Raw genomic sequence first — 15300 nt, 5'->3', positions numbered from 1 at the left:
ATTGTAAAGGGAATCTCCATCTGTAAAGGTGTCTCCCTCTCTGTACCAGGAAGAAGGGGGGATGACCTTATCTCTAGAAACTCTTAATCAGTGGACTTAAATCTGCATTTGTTTATTGTGCTTGTCTGGTAAACTCCTGTAACTGACTCCCCCCCCCCCGCCCCCCCCGCCCCCCAACATCCTCCTTTGTCTTTAGCTGGATATGATATTTAAGGTGGTGGCTTCAGCCATTTTGGTGAGTTGCTCAGCTTGCCTGACCTCTCCCATGTATACATCTTATAAAGCTTTGTTTAATTTTCTCCTGCTATTCTGTCTCATGTGAATTTAATTCATTCTCTGGCCAGAAGAACCCAGAGAGGGTAGAGGAAATGTTTTCCTCCTCTACACTCTTCTGTCATTCCTCTCTGGCTGTCAACTGCTGCTGCTTTTGCTGATCCAAGAAACTCCAAGGGTACTTGGAATCAATTCATTTAAAACAGGGACCAAACTTTTATAGTAAGTAGTAGAGAAAAGCTTTAATGGGAACTTATTTTGAAAAATTAAAGCTTATAAAAATATTGTTATTGTATTTTATATTTAACAAAACAGTCATCATTGTAACAACTATGAAGTCATATGAAATAAAGAATAAATCAAGTTTTGTGTTTTGGTTCAATTTTTCAAACACAGTTGGAATTGTATGATGGTTGTATTAATTTTCTTTTTCTGTGTTACAAATTATGACAAACTGCACAGCTTAAAACAATATTCATTTTGTTACTGAACCTCCTAATTCTGAAGTTCATGAGCCTGAAGCACCACAAGCCAAACACTGAGACATGTGCTTGGAGATGGAGAAAGATTTATTCAAATTGGCTGAGATGAGAAGGAAGGAGCATGGGTTCTCTCAAATCCATCTAAACAAGAGAAGAAGGCTGGGGGTTTTATAGAACTAAGGGGTGTGGCAGGAGGAGTTTCAGAGAAACAAAAGGGTAATCTGTGTTTCTTTTACTCCTGATAAGCCCCTGAGTAATCTGACTTCTGAGGTCCAGGGCAGCTGGGGGCTGGTCATCTGGTGATCCTTGAAGGCATTCTCTTTATTCTGTAAAACGTGCTCATAAATCCTTGTGACCCTTGAGTTACCCCTCAGGTTAAACAGGAAAACAGCAAATTGACAAGATTAACTTCTTTTCATAACAAGGCCAAAGGTAATCTTATTCAATATTTACAGTAACCCTCAGGTGGGGAGCTTCAATTTTTTTTGTGTGTGTGAGGAAGATTAGCCCTTAGCTAACATCCACCACCAAGCCTCCTCCTTTTGCTGAGGAAGCTTGGCCCTGAGCTAACATCTGTGCCCATCTTCCTTCAGTTTATATGTGGGATGCCTGCCACACATGGCTTGATAAGCGGTGTATAAGTCTGCTCCTGGGATCCGACCTGGTGAACCCCAGGCCGCTGAAGTAGAGTGCGTGAACTTAACTGTTGTGCCACTGGGTTGGCCCCACCAGCTTCAATTTGTTAGCTCACAGTTCTTTAGGACAGAAGTCCTCCCGGTGGGCTTGCCTGGGTTTTGTGCTCAAGGGTCTCACCAGGCCAAAATCCAGGTGTTGGCCAGATAGGGCTCTTTTCTGGAGGCTCTAGGCAAGAATCTTTTTCCGAGGTCAGTCAGGTTGTTGGCAGAATACATTTCCTCTTGGTTTTGGGCTAAGGCCCCGTTTTCTTGCTGTCAGACAAGGGCCTCTTTAGGCTTCAAGAAGCCACCACATTCCTTGGCACATGGCCCCCTTCATATTCATACAGCAACAGAGCAACAAATCCATCTTGCACTTCAAATTTCTCTGACTTCCCCTTCTACTACCAGCCAGAGAAAACTCTCTGCTTTATAAAGAGCTCTTGTGATTAGACTAGGCCCACCCAGGCAATCTCCATTTTGCCATATAAATAACATAATCATGGGAATGATATCTCATCATATTCACAGATTCCATCCACACTCAGAGGTGAGCGAATTTTACAAGGGCAAAGGTCATTGGATCACCATTAGAATTCTGCCTCCCACAGTGGCACAATACGGCATTGTTCACATAATGTTTAACATATGCAGTAAAACCATAAGAACAGTCAAATTGAGGGTATTGTCAATCTTTCCAAGGTGAATATTTTAATCTTGTGATATTAAAATGGGTGATCTTCGAAGTACCTATCAGGTCATCATCTGTGTTTATTTTCACTTCTTCAGTTGCTGGCAGGTCTGGCTCTCTAGGTCCTCTTTTGTTACTGGTATTTGGTACCAACTAATTGCCCTGAGGATCTCAAAAATGGGTTTGGAAGCATTTAACTGTTTTTCCAAATTGTTTTTTTCCTTTTGTTATGTTAAGGAGATGCAATCACCAACCATCCTGAACTGGAGCCTCACCACAAGAGCTACGTCTATGACCTTTGCCTCATTTTTAATGCTTCGGTCTCTCCAGGAGGAGCTTAGGCCTTATCACCATCACCTGCAGTGTACCGGAAGCATGTTTTCCAACTGAGCCTGCGCAAGTGAATACCCAGCTCTCCCTTTTGAATATTCGTTCCCCATCCAAAATAAATGTCCCTGCTTCCCTTTGTTTGGGGACGCCATGACTTTGGAAATGACTCCATGCGGTCTCCTATTAGCTGCAAATATACCTTACTCTGTCAGAGAACTTACTTCTGGTGGAGAGTCTGATTTAACTCGCCAGGCGGTGAACGCACTTTGTTTGTGGTAACGTTTCCAGTATTCCTACATCACTTTTGACTTCCAGATACCCTTTGTCTTTTGCAAGACTTGCAATTTCATTTTGCAATCAATTTGCACTTGCTTTGTTGGATTCTGTACGATCTCCTCCAGTCAATGAGAGACCAGTGGGTAAAAACGCTTGGAGCTATTGTGTGAAGCTCTGAGAGGTGAAATTCTCGCTCAAGGTCACACAGTCAGTCAGGGGTACAGCTGGGATTGGAACTCGGTCTGCTTCTCAAAAAGCTATCCATTACTATTTTTAGCTATGGTCTGTTAATATCCATTCAGGTGCTACCCTCTATTTAAAATGGCAATCCTTACTTTTTCTTCCTGATAAACTACTCATCTTCCTAGGATGAGCTCAAATTTCTCTTTCCTTGAGAAAACTCTTCTGACCCACTCTGTCTCTCTTTCCATCATACTATGGCGTGGCTGATCCCTTTTTCCAGGCTGCTCCTGTAGCCTTTGGCCCAAACATCAATTACAGTCCTTAGCAGACTGCGTCTAACAAATTACTGTCTGTTTAGTTTATAGCTCAGCTAAAATATAAACATCATGTAAAGGGAAAATGTCTTAATGATTTTGCACTATAGGTATTTAGCTTAATAACTAACACATAGTAAATACTTAATAAATGTTAATAACTTCCAGAGAAACAGTACAGGTTTAAGGCAGACCAGTGATTCTCAAGAGGTGATTTTGCACCTGAACCCCCAAAAAGACTTTTGGCAGTGTCTGTAGACATTTTGGTTTTCACAACTTGTGAGGGAGGGGGGTAGGAATGCTCTTAAAGGTCAGAGACGCTGCTAAATATCCTGAAATGCACAGGACAGTCCCTTTCCTCAGCAAACATATTATCCAGCCTAAAATGTCAATAGTGTTAAGGTTGAGAACGCCTGAGCTAGACGTAGAGACAGAGAGAGTCAAACCTTGGATAGAGAGGGGAAGAAAAGGAAAGAGTCGGAATTGTGGAATTTCTTGCATTTCTTTAATCACAAAATTTAGGGAGGCCAAGAACATATTGGAAAACTGAGAAAAATTAGGTCTGGGTCAAAATCGTGCTGTTCACACGCTCAACACTCATGGTCACCCTGGTAGCAAGAACTCTATACTATTTTAATGGCATAATGACAAGGAAATTATATAGTAATTACAGTTGAGTGTATTTGCTCTAATTAGCTTAACTGGAGAGAAGAGGAGTTTGGAAGAAATTTGTGCCTGAGATTAAAAAAAAAATTATGAAAGAGAAGAAGAATATGGCACCTTTAAAAAGGATAACTTGAATGTATGTGCCAGAGGGAGTGTCACTTGTTGCTGACATGTTGCTTCTCCCACTGACTCTGTCACGTTCTTGTCGGGCAGTCGTTCTCAACGTGAAGTCCCTGGCACTGGAGCATCAGCTAAGAAATACAGATTCTCAGGCCCCATTCCAGACCTGCGGGGTCAGATACTCTGAGCATGAAGCCCAGCAATGTATATTTCAACAAGCCCTCCAGGTAATTCTGATACATGCATGCAGGTAATAAATAATATCGTTGCTTATCAATTTTTCTCACCTGTTCCACTAATTGACATCATGGCCTGGAAGGAGCCCTGGGCTAGGAAAAGTTTCGCTTCACTGATGCTCTGTGCAGGCATCAGTGGGTTTGAAGCAATCCAAGCTGTTTCTTAGACTATTTTCCCTATAGATTTTATTGCCTTGTAGCACAATAACACTCAACCAAGACCTTTGCTGTCCTTTGCATGCATTAATACACTTAATCCAGCACTAGTAGTAAGTAGATATTGTCAATCCATTTGTAAAAGTGAGGAAACAGCCAACAGATATTAAGTAACTTGCCTGAGGTCTTGCAGCTAGTAATTGTTGAGGTAGGAATACGATCTAGGTTTACAAAGCCCATATTCTCTGTACCACACAACAATGGATTTCTGATGACCAAGGCACTTGGGCAGCATGGCCATTTCTTTATTAGGCAATAATCAATTTCCTTTAATTAGATTTTTCTAGTGTCCTTTATTTTAGTAAGCAAACCGAGGACCCTATAGCCTTCGAGTAGGCTGCAACATAGGTTATGATTTTTACAGTTTGTTTTGTTAGGAATTATATATTACATAAAACTTTGTATTAGAGTTGAGTCTATTTCTTAGGTCAGAGAGCATTATTTCTTTTTCATTTATGACTACTGGTAATAATCTGTGAGAGAATAAAGTTGTTACTAGTTTTCAGAATAGTACATAAAAACATTGAGATGAATTTAACTAGCGTCTGCCTTTTTATGCCTTCTACTCTTTATGGAAGGTCGGTAAGTAAATTTAGAACATGTTCTGAACAATTTTTAAACAAAATTTCTTCTTTTCAGTTCTAAAAATGAATCCTATCAGAACCTTATCCAATCTTTATTTCAAAGAAAGAAAAGTTTTTTTTTTCTAAGAGTGCAGGGAATCCAAGTACCTGATATCATGGGAGTAAAAGTAACGTGGAGGAGGGTTTTACAAAAGTCATATGAAAAACAGCTACTTGACTATCACACAGATGATAGAGGAATTTATGATAAGCCTTTGGGCCACACCAATTGCAGAGAGATAGAGGGCAATAATACGGTGGGAGAAAATAGTGGGCAAAGATTTGCGAGACGAATTTCACTCTTCTAGAAGAGTATCAAAGAATTTCAAAAGAAATGCCATGAAGAAAAGTCAACAAATTCAAACTTTTTCTTATCTGTATGAAAGAGTCCAGAGTAAACTTGCCAAACGTACAATTTCCTTTTGCAGGAGTGCACTCCACAGGCTATTGTTTTTCTCAAGAGTTACTACAGATGATTGAATAAGGAAAATGTGGTATATATATATACAATGAAATATTATTCAGTCTTAAAAACTAAGGAAATATTTCCATTAATGACAACATAGATGGACCTCGAGGGCATTGTGCTAAGTGACGTAGGTCAGACAATGCAGGGAATGACAAATGCAGTACGATCTCGCTTATATGTGGAATCCAAAAACAAAAACAAACTCATAGATACAGAGAACAGATTGGTGGTTGCAAGAGGTGGGAGCTGGGCAAAATGGGTGAAAGTGGTCAGAAAATACAAACTTCCAATTATAAAATAAAGAAGTCCTGGGATGTAACGTACAGCATGCTGACTGTGGTTATAATATGGTATTGTATATCTGAAAGTTGCTAGGAGTGTAAATCTTAAAAGTTCTCATCACAAGAAAAAAAATTTGTAAGTAGGTGTGGTGATGGATGTTAACAGGATTTATTGTGTGATCATTTCAAAATATATACAAATATCAAATCATTACGTTGTACACCTAAAGTTAATATAATGTTATATGTCAATTATATCTCAATTAAAACAAAAGAGCTACTACATACCAGTTACTCGAAGCTTATCTGTACCAACCACGACTTCCTGTTCATCGACAGTAAATAGTGGTTTGCCATCCTCGGAGTTGATCTGAAACTGTTGGCTCTGGACCTCTACCATTTTTGGACCTGAAGGATTAATTAAACAGCTTATTATAAAGTGTTTACTATAGGCAGTGTCAAAGTCTCTATTTTTACACATGCTATGTCACTCAGCAATACCAAATTGCTAAACATTTAGGATTTGTTACCAATAGGGTTTTTTTTTTTAATTATTTTTTATTTTTATTTTTTCCTTTTTTTCCCCAAAGCCCCCCAGTACATAGTTGTATATTCTTAGTTGTGGGTCCTTCTAGTTGTGGCATGTGGGACACCACCTCAGCATGGCATGATGAGTGGTGCCATGTCCGCGCCCAGGATTCGAACCGGCGAAACCCTGGGCCACCGCAGCGGAGTGCGTGAACTTAACCACTCGGCCACGGGGCCGGGCCGACCAATAGTTTTTTTGATTCTATGATTAAACTTTTAAAATTCTAAGGCAAAATCTATTACATTATTAAAATAAATTTACATCAAACGTGTTAATCTATATCAAATACATGTACGAATAAATTATTTAAAAGTGAATTTTTTCAGGTTTTTAAAAGTTGCCAAAAATAATATAATTCTTCTACTCAGATTATTTAAATTTGTATTCTTTCAAGTATTAACCAACAGATTTTGTATTCTGAAATGTGAGATTTGTGAAAGACTGTCTTGAAAATGGCTCACTTTAATGGCCAGAGTTAACCCAGAAAATGGATCATACTCAATTCTCTCTTCTGCCCTTATCCTCAGAAGAGGTCCTCACCTCTTACTCCATGGAGAAAACAGACATCACCACGGAAGAACGCCCTCAAGTTTCTGCCCTTCCTTTTCCCCTAAGGCATTTTTGTCTTCACTCCTTTCTATTTCAGTGACAGAGGCATCACTTTCCCTTCCAAGCTTAATCCCTTCACAGGAGCTTTGGGCCCATTGCCTTCCAAATCATTACTGTGTTCAGCAACTATTTAATGGACGCTGCTATGCGCCAAGCCCTGGAGATACTGTGCCCTCATGGAGATCCGGTTCAAGTTCTCTCGCTTGTACACCTGGGTTCTTGTCATTTTATGTTTTGTAATTTCTCTTTGTGCTTCCAATCTTTCTAACCCTGGTAGCATAACGGATTAACCTCTCTAGAATTTAGCTCTCAGTGGTTGCTTATGGAACGACAAGTATTTGCTAATTCTTTCGTATGTTAGCTTTATATTCATATCTAGAGAATTAAGTTTAATGAGAAAATGGATATCTTACAGTTTTTGTGTATGTGTCCCTGCGTCCCCTCACAGTGCTCATTAAAGTTGATGGATACCTGCTGGAAATTGTATAGAAGCTTTTCAATTAATATATTAATCAGTTTTGGATATGGTCACCAACATATTCTTATTTTATTTCATTAATTTGTCCCTCCAATGATTTTTCATTTAAATGTGTGCGTGTGTGTGTGTGTGAGGCAGTTACAAAGCAGAACTCATCTTTTCCTCTAAGTTTCATCTTCTTTCTCTTAAGGAAGCCTGGCTTTACTCTTTTCAGAGTTGCCTGTATTTTTCTCTTCTGTGCTTTCACCCGACTCAGTCACCATTTACCTCTTCTGGATAACTGATATATCTTACATATGTATCATATAGGCACTGATTTGCATTAAATGATGATAATGAAGTCATCTAAGTTTCAAATGAAGAGAAAAAGCCTGGAATAATTTGTCCAGTAAGAGTTCACTGTTTTGCTCATGGAGATTCATGTAGCAATTTTAGGAGACTTTAGTAAGTGAAAGGGATTAAACTAAATGACATTTTTTCTGCAACCATTTTTTCATACACACTGATGAAATATTCAAAACATGAGTTTAGTTGCATAATTTTTATGAGTAACAAAGCCATATAAATCCTTGCTCAAATCAAAGACAATGCAGGAAACGGAGTCTGTTCCATTCGACACAAATTGATTGCATGTTTTTTATGTTCGAGGTTCTGTGCTAAGAATTGAGGATGTGTAAATGAGTGAGATGAAGCTCACAACTTACAGGAGCTCACAGTCCACTGAAGAGAAAAGCATAGAAATCTAGTTCCACGACAATTTGATAAGTGCCCGATACAAACACGGGCAGTGCTCAATGAGAACTCTGACAAGGAATTCACGGTCCATCCTTGGGGTCAGGAATGGCACCCTGGGGAAGATGATGTCTGAGCTGACCTTGAAGAAAGCGTTTGTGTTTTCCTGATGAGGGGACTCCTGCCCTGATGAGGCACTCCAGGTGGACGCAACTGCTTGAGCAAAGGCACAGAGGAGAATGAAACCCCATCTTCATTTTATTAAAACAATACGACATTGAATGTTAAATTTAAATGTCTTCCACGTCAGAAGAAACTGTTCTCCAAGGGTTAACAAGCCCATAATCACAAGAATAAACTCCTAAGATAACTGAGTTTGTAATTAATCTTTTAACTTTTTTTAATATTCTACTAGTTTTTATAACCTAGCTGGACGTGGATTAGAGCTGAGCAAGTAATCTTCTTTTGCAGCAGAGTTCTTTAAGAAATAAAATTCAAATTCTATCTTGGTGATTAAAAAAAAGGACTATCTGGTAAAATAAAATTTGTAATGACAGGCTTTGGTACAAACAAAGAAGTAAATAAATAAAAAATAAAGGAAATAAAGGAAAGTTTTATGAGCTGAAGAATTAAGTTTGTGAAATTGGTTGAAGTGTTTTTCTAGTGAAAATACAATCAAATTATTTCTGGCATACAGTAGGCCTCATTGACAGCCCTCCCCCTCCATCACAATAGCTTTAGTTTAATATAACATCACTTAAAAACAGATGTCACAAAGTCCTCTAAAAAATATTCTGCTGCTGTAAACATTGTACTGTAGGAAAAATATTCAACTGGACGCACAAAACCATGGTTAAGTTCACCCTACTAGTTTTTCAGTGTAACCTTACATTATCAGTTCAGCCTTACAGCCTTGGGTCTGTCTGTTCCATCTCTGTGCCTTGGGTCAGTCTGTTCCATCCACACGCCATGAGTTCATGGACCTTTATTGACTGGGAAAGGGCTCTAATGCTATTCACACCAATTGCCTTGGATGAACTCTCTGTTTTTTTATTTCTGGCTTGCTTTGTTGAAGTTCTCTCTTCTGTTGTGGCTGCTAAATCTTGGCTTGGTTTTCCATTCATGATCCTCTCCATGACCCCAAATCCCTCATGGCTGTGGCTCAGACTTGCACTTGCATCCTTGTGCACTTGGGACTACCTCGAATAGGCCATCTTGTCCCATCCCATCTCTTGGAACTCTCCCCCACATTTGGACTGATTTTTCAGCCCATCCCATTCCCACAATCTTTTATTCATTCCTCTATTCATTCATTCAACAAATATTTATTGGATACCTACTAAATATTTGAGTGGCCTGAATTAAGAATTATAGCATTGGCTGAATGGAATAATCTAACTCCAATATTTGAGTATTATGTAATCAAATTATGATATATATATATATTCCTTGGAATACTATGTAGCCATTAAAATAATGCCATGAAGATGTTTTTATTAAATTAAAAATGATGGGCAAAATGGTGGGGTGAGCTGACCCGGGACTCTCTCCCCTCCAAAGTACAACAAAGGACTGAAAAAAAAAACAAAAAAACACCTGAATTTCAGCTAATGAACCTAATGCCAGGACTCAGAGACCCACAGTATCAAAAGACAGAAGACGGAGCCCCTACTGCCCGCCTCGGAGGAGCTGGAACGGGGTAAAAGAGAACATCGCTCCATCCCCTAGAAACCGGGATCGCCGCGTGGGTCCTGGAAGGAGCGGGGGAGGGGCTGCACAACCAGGGCATCGTCTAGGACTCCTGCCGCTGGTACACTGGAAACCGGCTGACGGGGGAAAGCTGTGTGCGGGGACCCCATAAACGCAGGGCGGGAGACCAGAGAACAGAACTGATCAAATCCAGATCGGTGCGCGAGAGAAACCGCCCCCACCCCGGTCCCCAGCCCCAGCAAAGCGCACTGGGCGCCCACGTCTTGCTCAAAGGTGGAGAGCTCAGAACACGCGGTTCTTGACCCCCATCTAGTGGTGACAGGTGGTAGCTGCAACCGAATTCTACCACCATGCGGAAAAAACCGCTCCTCTACCATCCAGCAATTTATAAAAGCCCCAGACCAGAAGGAAAACAATAAAAACATAGAATTGAGTCCTGAGGACTTGGAATTAGGTAAACTAAATGAAAATGAGTTCAGAGCAGCTATAATAAAAAAACTCAAGGAGGTAGAGAGAAAGATAGAGAAACAAGCCGAGTTCTGGAGTTACTTCACAAAAGAGATTGAAATTATAAAGAAGAATCAAACAGAATTACTAGAGATGAAAAACACAATGGACCAGATAAAACAGAATACGGATTCCCTAAATGCCCGGGTAGACTCCATAGAAGAGCAAATTAGCATAATCAAAGATAGACAAGCTGAATTGCTCCAGACAGAGGAAGAAAGAGAACTAAGGATTAAAAGGAATGAGGAAAGTATTAGAGAGATAGCAGATTCAATGAGGAGAAAGAATTTAAGGATCATAGGAATTCCCGAGAACGTGGAAAAGGAAAATGGAGCAGAAAGTGTGCTTAATGAAATTACAGAAGAGAACTTCCCAAATCTAGGGATTGAGGGAGAAATGTGTGTAGAGGAAGCTTTCAGATCTCCTAGATTTGTCAATGTAAAAAGACCTACTGCAAGGCATATAGTAGTAAAAATGACAAAAAGGAATGACAAAGAAAGAATACTCAGGGCTGCACGAAATAAGAGAATTACATACAAGGGAGTCCCTACCAGACTTTCAGCAGATTTCTCTGCAGAAACCTTACAAGCTAGGAGAGAATGGAGTGACATATTCAAAGCTTTAAAAGATAAAAATCTTCAGCCAAGAATACTCTATCCAGCAAGAATATCCTTCAGATATGAGGGAAAAATTAAATCTTTTCCAGACAAACAAAAGTTAAGGGAATTTGTAACCAAAAGTCCTCCACTACAAGAAATCCTCAAGAAGGCTCTCATGCCTGAAAAAAGAAAAAAGGGAGAAAGGGGTCACAAACCACAGAGTAGGGAGACAGATAGATAGAACCAGAATAGGATAGCAAATATTCAACTATAGCATTAGGATAAAGGTAAGGAAACTACCAAAGCAAGGACGATCTTATCACTCTAACTACAAACTCATAACACGAGTTGGAATAAGAAACGAAGATAATAATTTAGGAGGGGAAGAGCAAAGGGACTAAATTAGTCTAGGCCAAGTAAGTAAGAGACCACCAGAGAACAGACTACATTATACAGGAGATTCTAAATACAAACTTCAGGGTAGACACTAAACTAAACAACAGAACAGAGACACAAAACATAAATAAGCAAAAATCTAAGAAACCCAGCATAAGAAATTGCAGTATCAAATGGGTAGGATAAAGCACACAGGAAGAAAAAAGCAGGAAAGCCAGATAATGAGCAACAGATTGACAGCTTTAAGTCCACATGCATCAATAATCACTCTCAATGTAAATGGATTGAACTCTCCAATAAAAAGACACAGAGTGGCAAAATGGATTAAAGAACAACATCCAACAATGTGTTGCCTCCAGGAAACACACCTCAGCCCCAAGGACAAACACAGGCTCAGAGTGAAGGGGTGGAGGACCATACTTCAACCTAATAGCAAGGAAAAAAAGGCAGGTGTTGCAATTCTTATATCAGACAAAGTGGATTTCAAAATAAGACAGGTAAAGAGAGACACACAGGGACAATATATAATGATCAAAGGGACACTTCATCAAGAAGAAATAACACTTATAAATATCTATGCACCCAACATAGGAGCACCAAGGTTCATAAAGCAACTATTAACAGACCTAAAGGAAGATGTTAAAAACAATACAATAATAGTAGGAGACCTCAACGCCCCACTCACATCAATGGACAGATCATCCAGACAGAAAATCAACAAAGAAATAGTGGAGCTAAACGAAAAACTAAAACAATTGGACTTAATAGACATATATAGATCACTTCGCCCTAAAAAAGCAGAATACACATTCTTCTCAAGTGCACATGGAACATTCTCAAGGATAGACCATATGTTGGGAAACAAGGCAAGCCTCTACAAATTTAAAACAATTGAAATAATAACAAGCATCTTCTCTGATCATAATGCTATAAGGCTAGAAATTAATTACAAGAAAAAAGCTGAGAAAGGCACAAAGATGTGGAGACTAAACAATACACTACTGAACAAGCAATGGATCATTGACAAAATTAAAGAAGAAATCAAAAAATACCTGGAAACTAATGAAAATGATAACATGCCATACCAACTCATATGGGATACAGGAAAAGCTGTACTAAGAGGAAAATTCATCGCAATACAGGCACATATTAACAAACAAGAAAAATCCCAAATAAGCAATCTTAAACTACACCTAATTGAACTAGAGAAAGAAGAACAAATAAAGCCCAAAGTCAGCAGAAGGAGAGAAATAATAAAAATCAGAGCAGAAATAAATACTATTGAAACGAAAAAGGCGGTAGAAAGGATCAATGAAACAAAGAGCCGGTTCTTTGAGAAGATAAATAAAATTGACAAACCACTAGCCAGACTTACAAAGAAACAAAGGGAGAAAGCTCAAATAAACAAAATCAGAAATGAACAGGGAGAAATAACAACAGACTCTGCAGAAATACAACGGATTATAAGAGAATACTTCGAAAAACTCTATGCTAACAGAATGGATAAGCTAGAGGAAATAGATAAATTCTTGGACTCTTAGAATCTCCCAAAGCTCACTCAAGAAGAAGCAGACAATTTGAACAGACCAGTCACAAGGAAAGAGATTGAAACAGCAATCAAAAACATCCCAAAGAATAAAACCCCAGGACCAGATGGCTTCCCTGGGGAATTCTACCAAACTTTCAGAGAGGATTTAACACCTATCCTTTTCAAGCTAGTCCAAAAAATTAGGGAGGATGGAACACTTCCTAACACATTCTATGAGGCCAACATCACGTTGATACCAAAGCCAGACAAGGATGCCACGAAAAAAGAGAACTACAGGCCAATATCACTGATGAACATAGATGCAAAAATTCTAAACAAAATTTTGGCAACCAGAATTCAGCAATTCATCAAAAGGATAAACATCATGATCAGGTGGGATTCATACCAGGGACACAGGGATGGTTCAACATCTGCAAATCAATCAACGTGATACACCACATCAACAAACTGAGGAATAAAAACCACATGATCATCTCAATAGATGCAGAGAAGGCATTTGACAAGATCCAACAGCCATTTATGATAAAAACGCTGAACAAAATGGGCATAGAAGGGAACTACCTCAACATAATAAAGGCCATATATGACAAGCCCACAGCCAACATCATACTCAATGGGCAAATACTGAGTGCCATCCCCCTGAAATCAGGAACGAGACAAGGATGCCCTCTATCACCACTCTTATTTAACATAGTACTGGAGGTCCTGGCCAGAGCAATCAGGCAACATAAAGGAATAAAAGGAATCCAAATAGGGAGGGAAGAAGTGAAACTCTCGCTGTTTGCAGATGACATGATCTTATATATAGAAAACCCCAAAGAATCCATTGGAAAACTCTTAGAAGTAATCAACAACTACAGCAAAGTTGCAGGGTATGAAATCAATTTGCATAAATCAGTAGCATTTCTATATTCTAACAACGAACTAACAGAAAATGAACTCAAGAACACAATACCATTCACAATAGCAACAAAAAGAATAAAATACCTTGGGGTAAATTTAACTAAGGAAGTGAAGGACCTATATAATGAAAATTACAAGGCCTTTCTGAGAGAATTGGATGACGACATAAGGAGATGGAAAGACATTCCATGTACATGGATTGGAAGAATAAACATAGTTAAAATGTCCGTTCTACCTAAAGCAATTTACAGATTCAACGCTATCCCAATCAGAATCCCAATGACATTCTTTACAGAATTAGAACAAAGAATCCTAAAATTCATATGGGGCAACAAAAGACCCCGAATTGCTCAAGCAATCCCGAGAAAAAAGAACAAAACGGGAGGCATCACAATCCCTGACTTCAAAACTTACTACAAAGCTACAGTAATCAAAACAGCATGGTACTGGTACAAAATCAGGTGCACAGATCAATGGAACAAAATTGAAAGCCCAGAAATAAAACCACACATCTATGGACAGCTTATCTTCGACAAAGGAGCAGAGTGCATACAATGGAGAAAAGAAAGTCTTTTCAACAAATAGTGCTGGGGAAATTGGAAAGCCATATGTAAAAGAATGAAAATTGACCATTCTTTTTCACCATTCACCAAAATAAACTCAAAGTGGATCAAAGACCTAAAGGTGAGACCTGAAACCATAAGGCTTCTAGAAGAAAACATAGGCAGTACACTCTTTGACATCAGTATTAAAAGGACCTTTTCGGACACCATGCCTTCTCAGAGAAGGGAAACAATAGAAAGAATAAACAAATGGGACTTCATCAGACTAAAGAGCTTCTTCAAGGCAAATGAAAACAGGATTGAAACAAAAAAACAACCCACTAACTGGGCAAAAATATTTGCAAGTCATATATCTGACAAAGGCTTAATATCCATAATATATAAAGACCTCTCACAACTCAACAACAAAAAATCAAACAACCCAATCAAGAAATGGGCTGGAGACGTGAACAGACGCTTCTCCAAAGAAGATATACTGATGGCCAATAGGCACATGAAAAGATGGTCATCATCAGGGAAATGCATATCAAAACTACACTAAGATATCACCTTACACCCATTAGAATGACAAAAATATCTAAATCTAATAGTAACAAATGTTGGAGAGGTTGTGGAGAGAATGGAACCCTCATACACTGCTGGTGGAATGCAAACTAGTGCAGCCACTATGGAAAACAGTATGGAGATTCCTCAAAAAATTAAAAATAGAACTACCATACGATCCAGCTATTCCACTACTGGGTATCTATCCAAAGAGCTTGAAGTCAGCAATTCCAAAAGTCCTATGCACCACAATGTTCATTGCAGCATTATTTACAATAGCCAAGACAT

General features: G+C 39.0%; 1 protein-coding gene across 2 annotated transcripts in view; it reads right to left on the bottom strand.

Moving 5' to 3' along the window:
* SGCG (sarcoglycan gamma) overlaps positions 1–15300 on the bottom strand; it is a 149730-nt gene that overhangs the window by 24220 nt on the left and 110210 nt on the right. For both annotated transcript variants that reach the window (XM_014731968.3, XM_001489821.6), the window contains exon 5: positions 6123–6242. In XM_014731968.3, the coding sequence (XP_014587454.1) occupies positions 6123–6242 (120 nt within the window). The remainder of the gene's footprint in view (positions 1–6122; positions 6243–15300) is intronic.

Source organism: Equus caballus, chromosome 17 (assembly GCF_041296265.1).
Source record: "Equus caballus isolate H_3958 breed thoroughbred chromosome 17, TB-T2T, whole genome shotgun sequence".
In the NCBI taxonomy this organism is placed as follows: Eukaryota; Metazoa; Chordata; class Mammalia; order Perissodactyla; family Equidae; genus Equus; species Equus caballus.
Note: the sequence above shows the minus strand (reverse complement) of the source record. Positions and strands in the feature narration are given on the sequence as shown.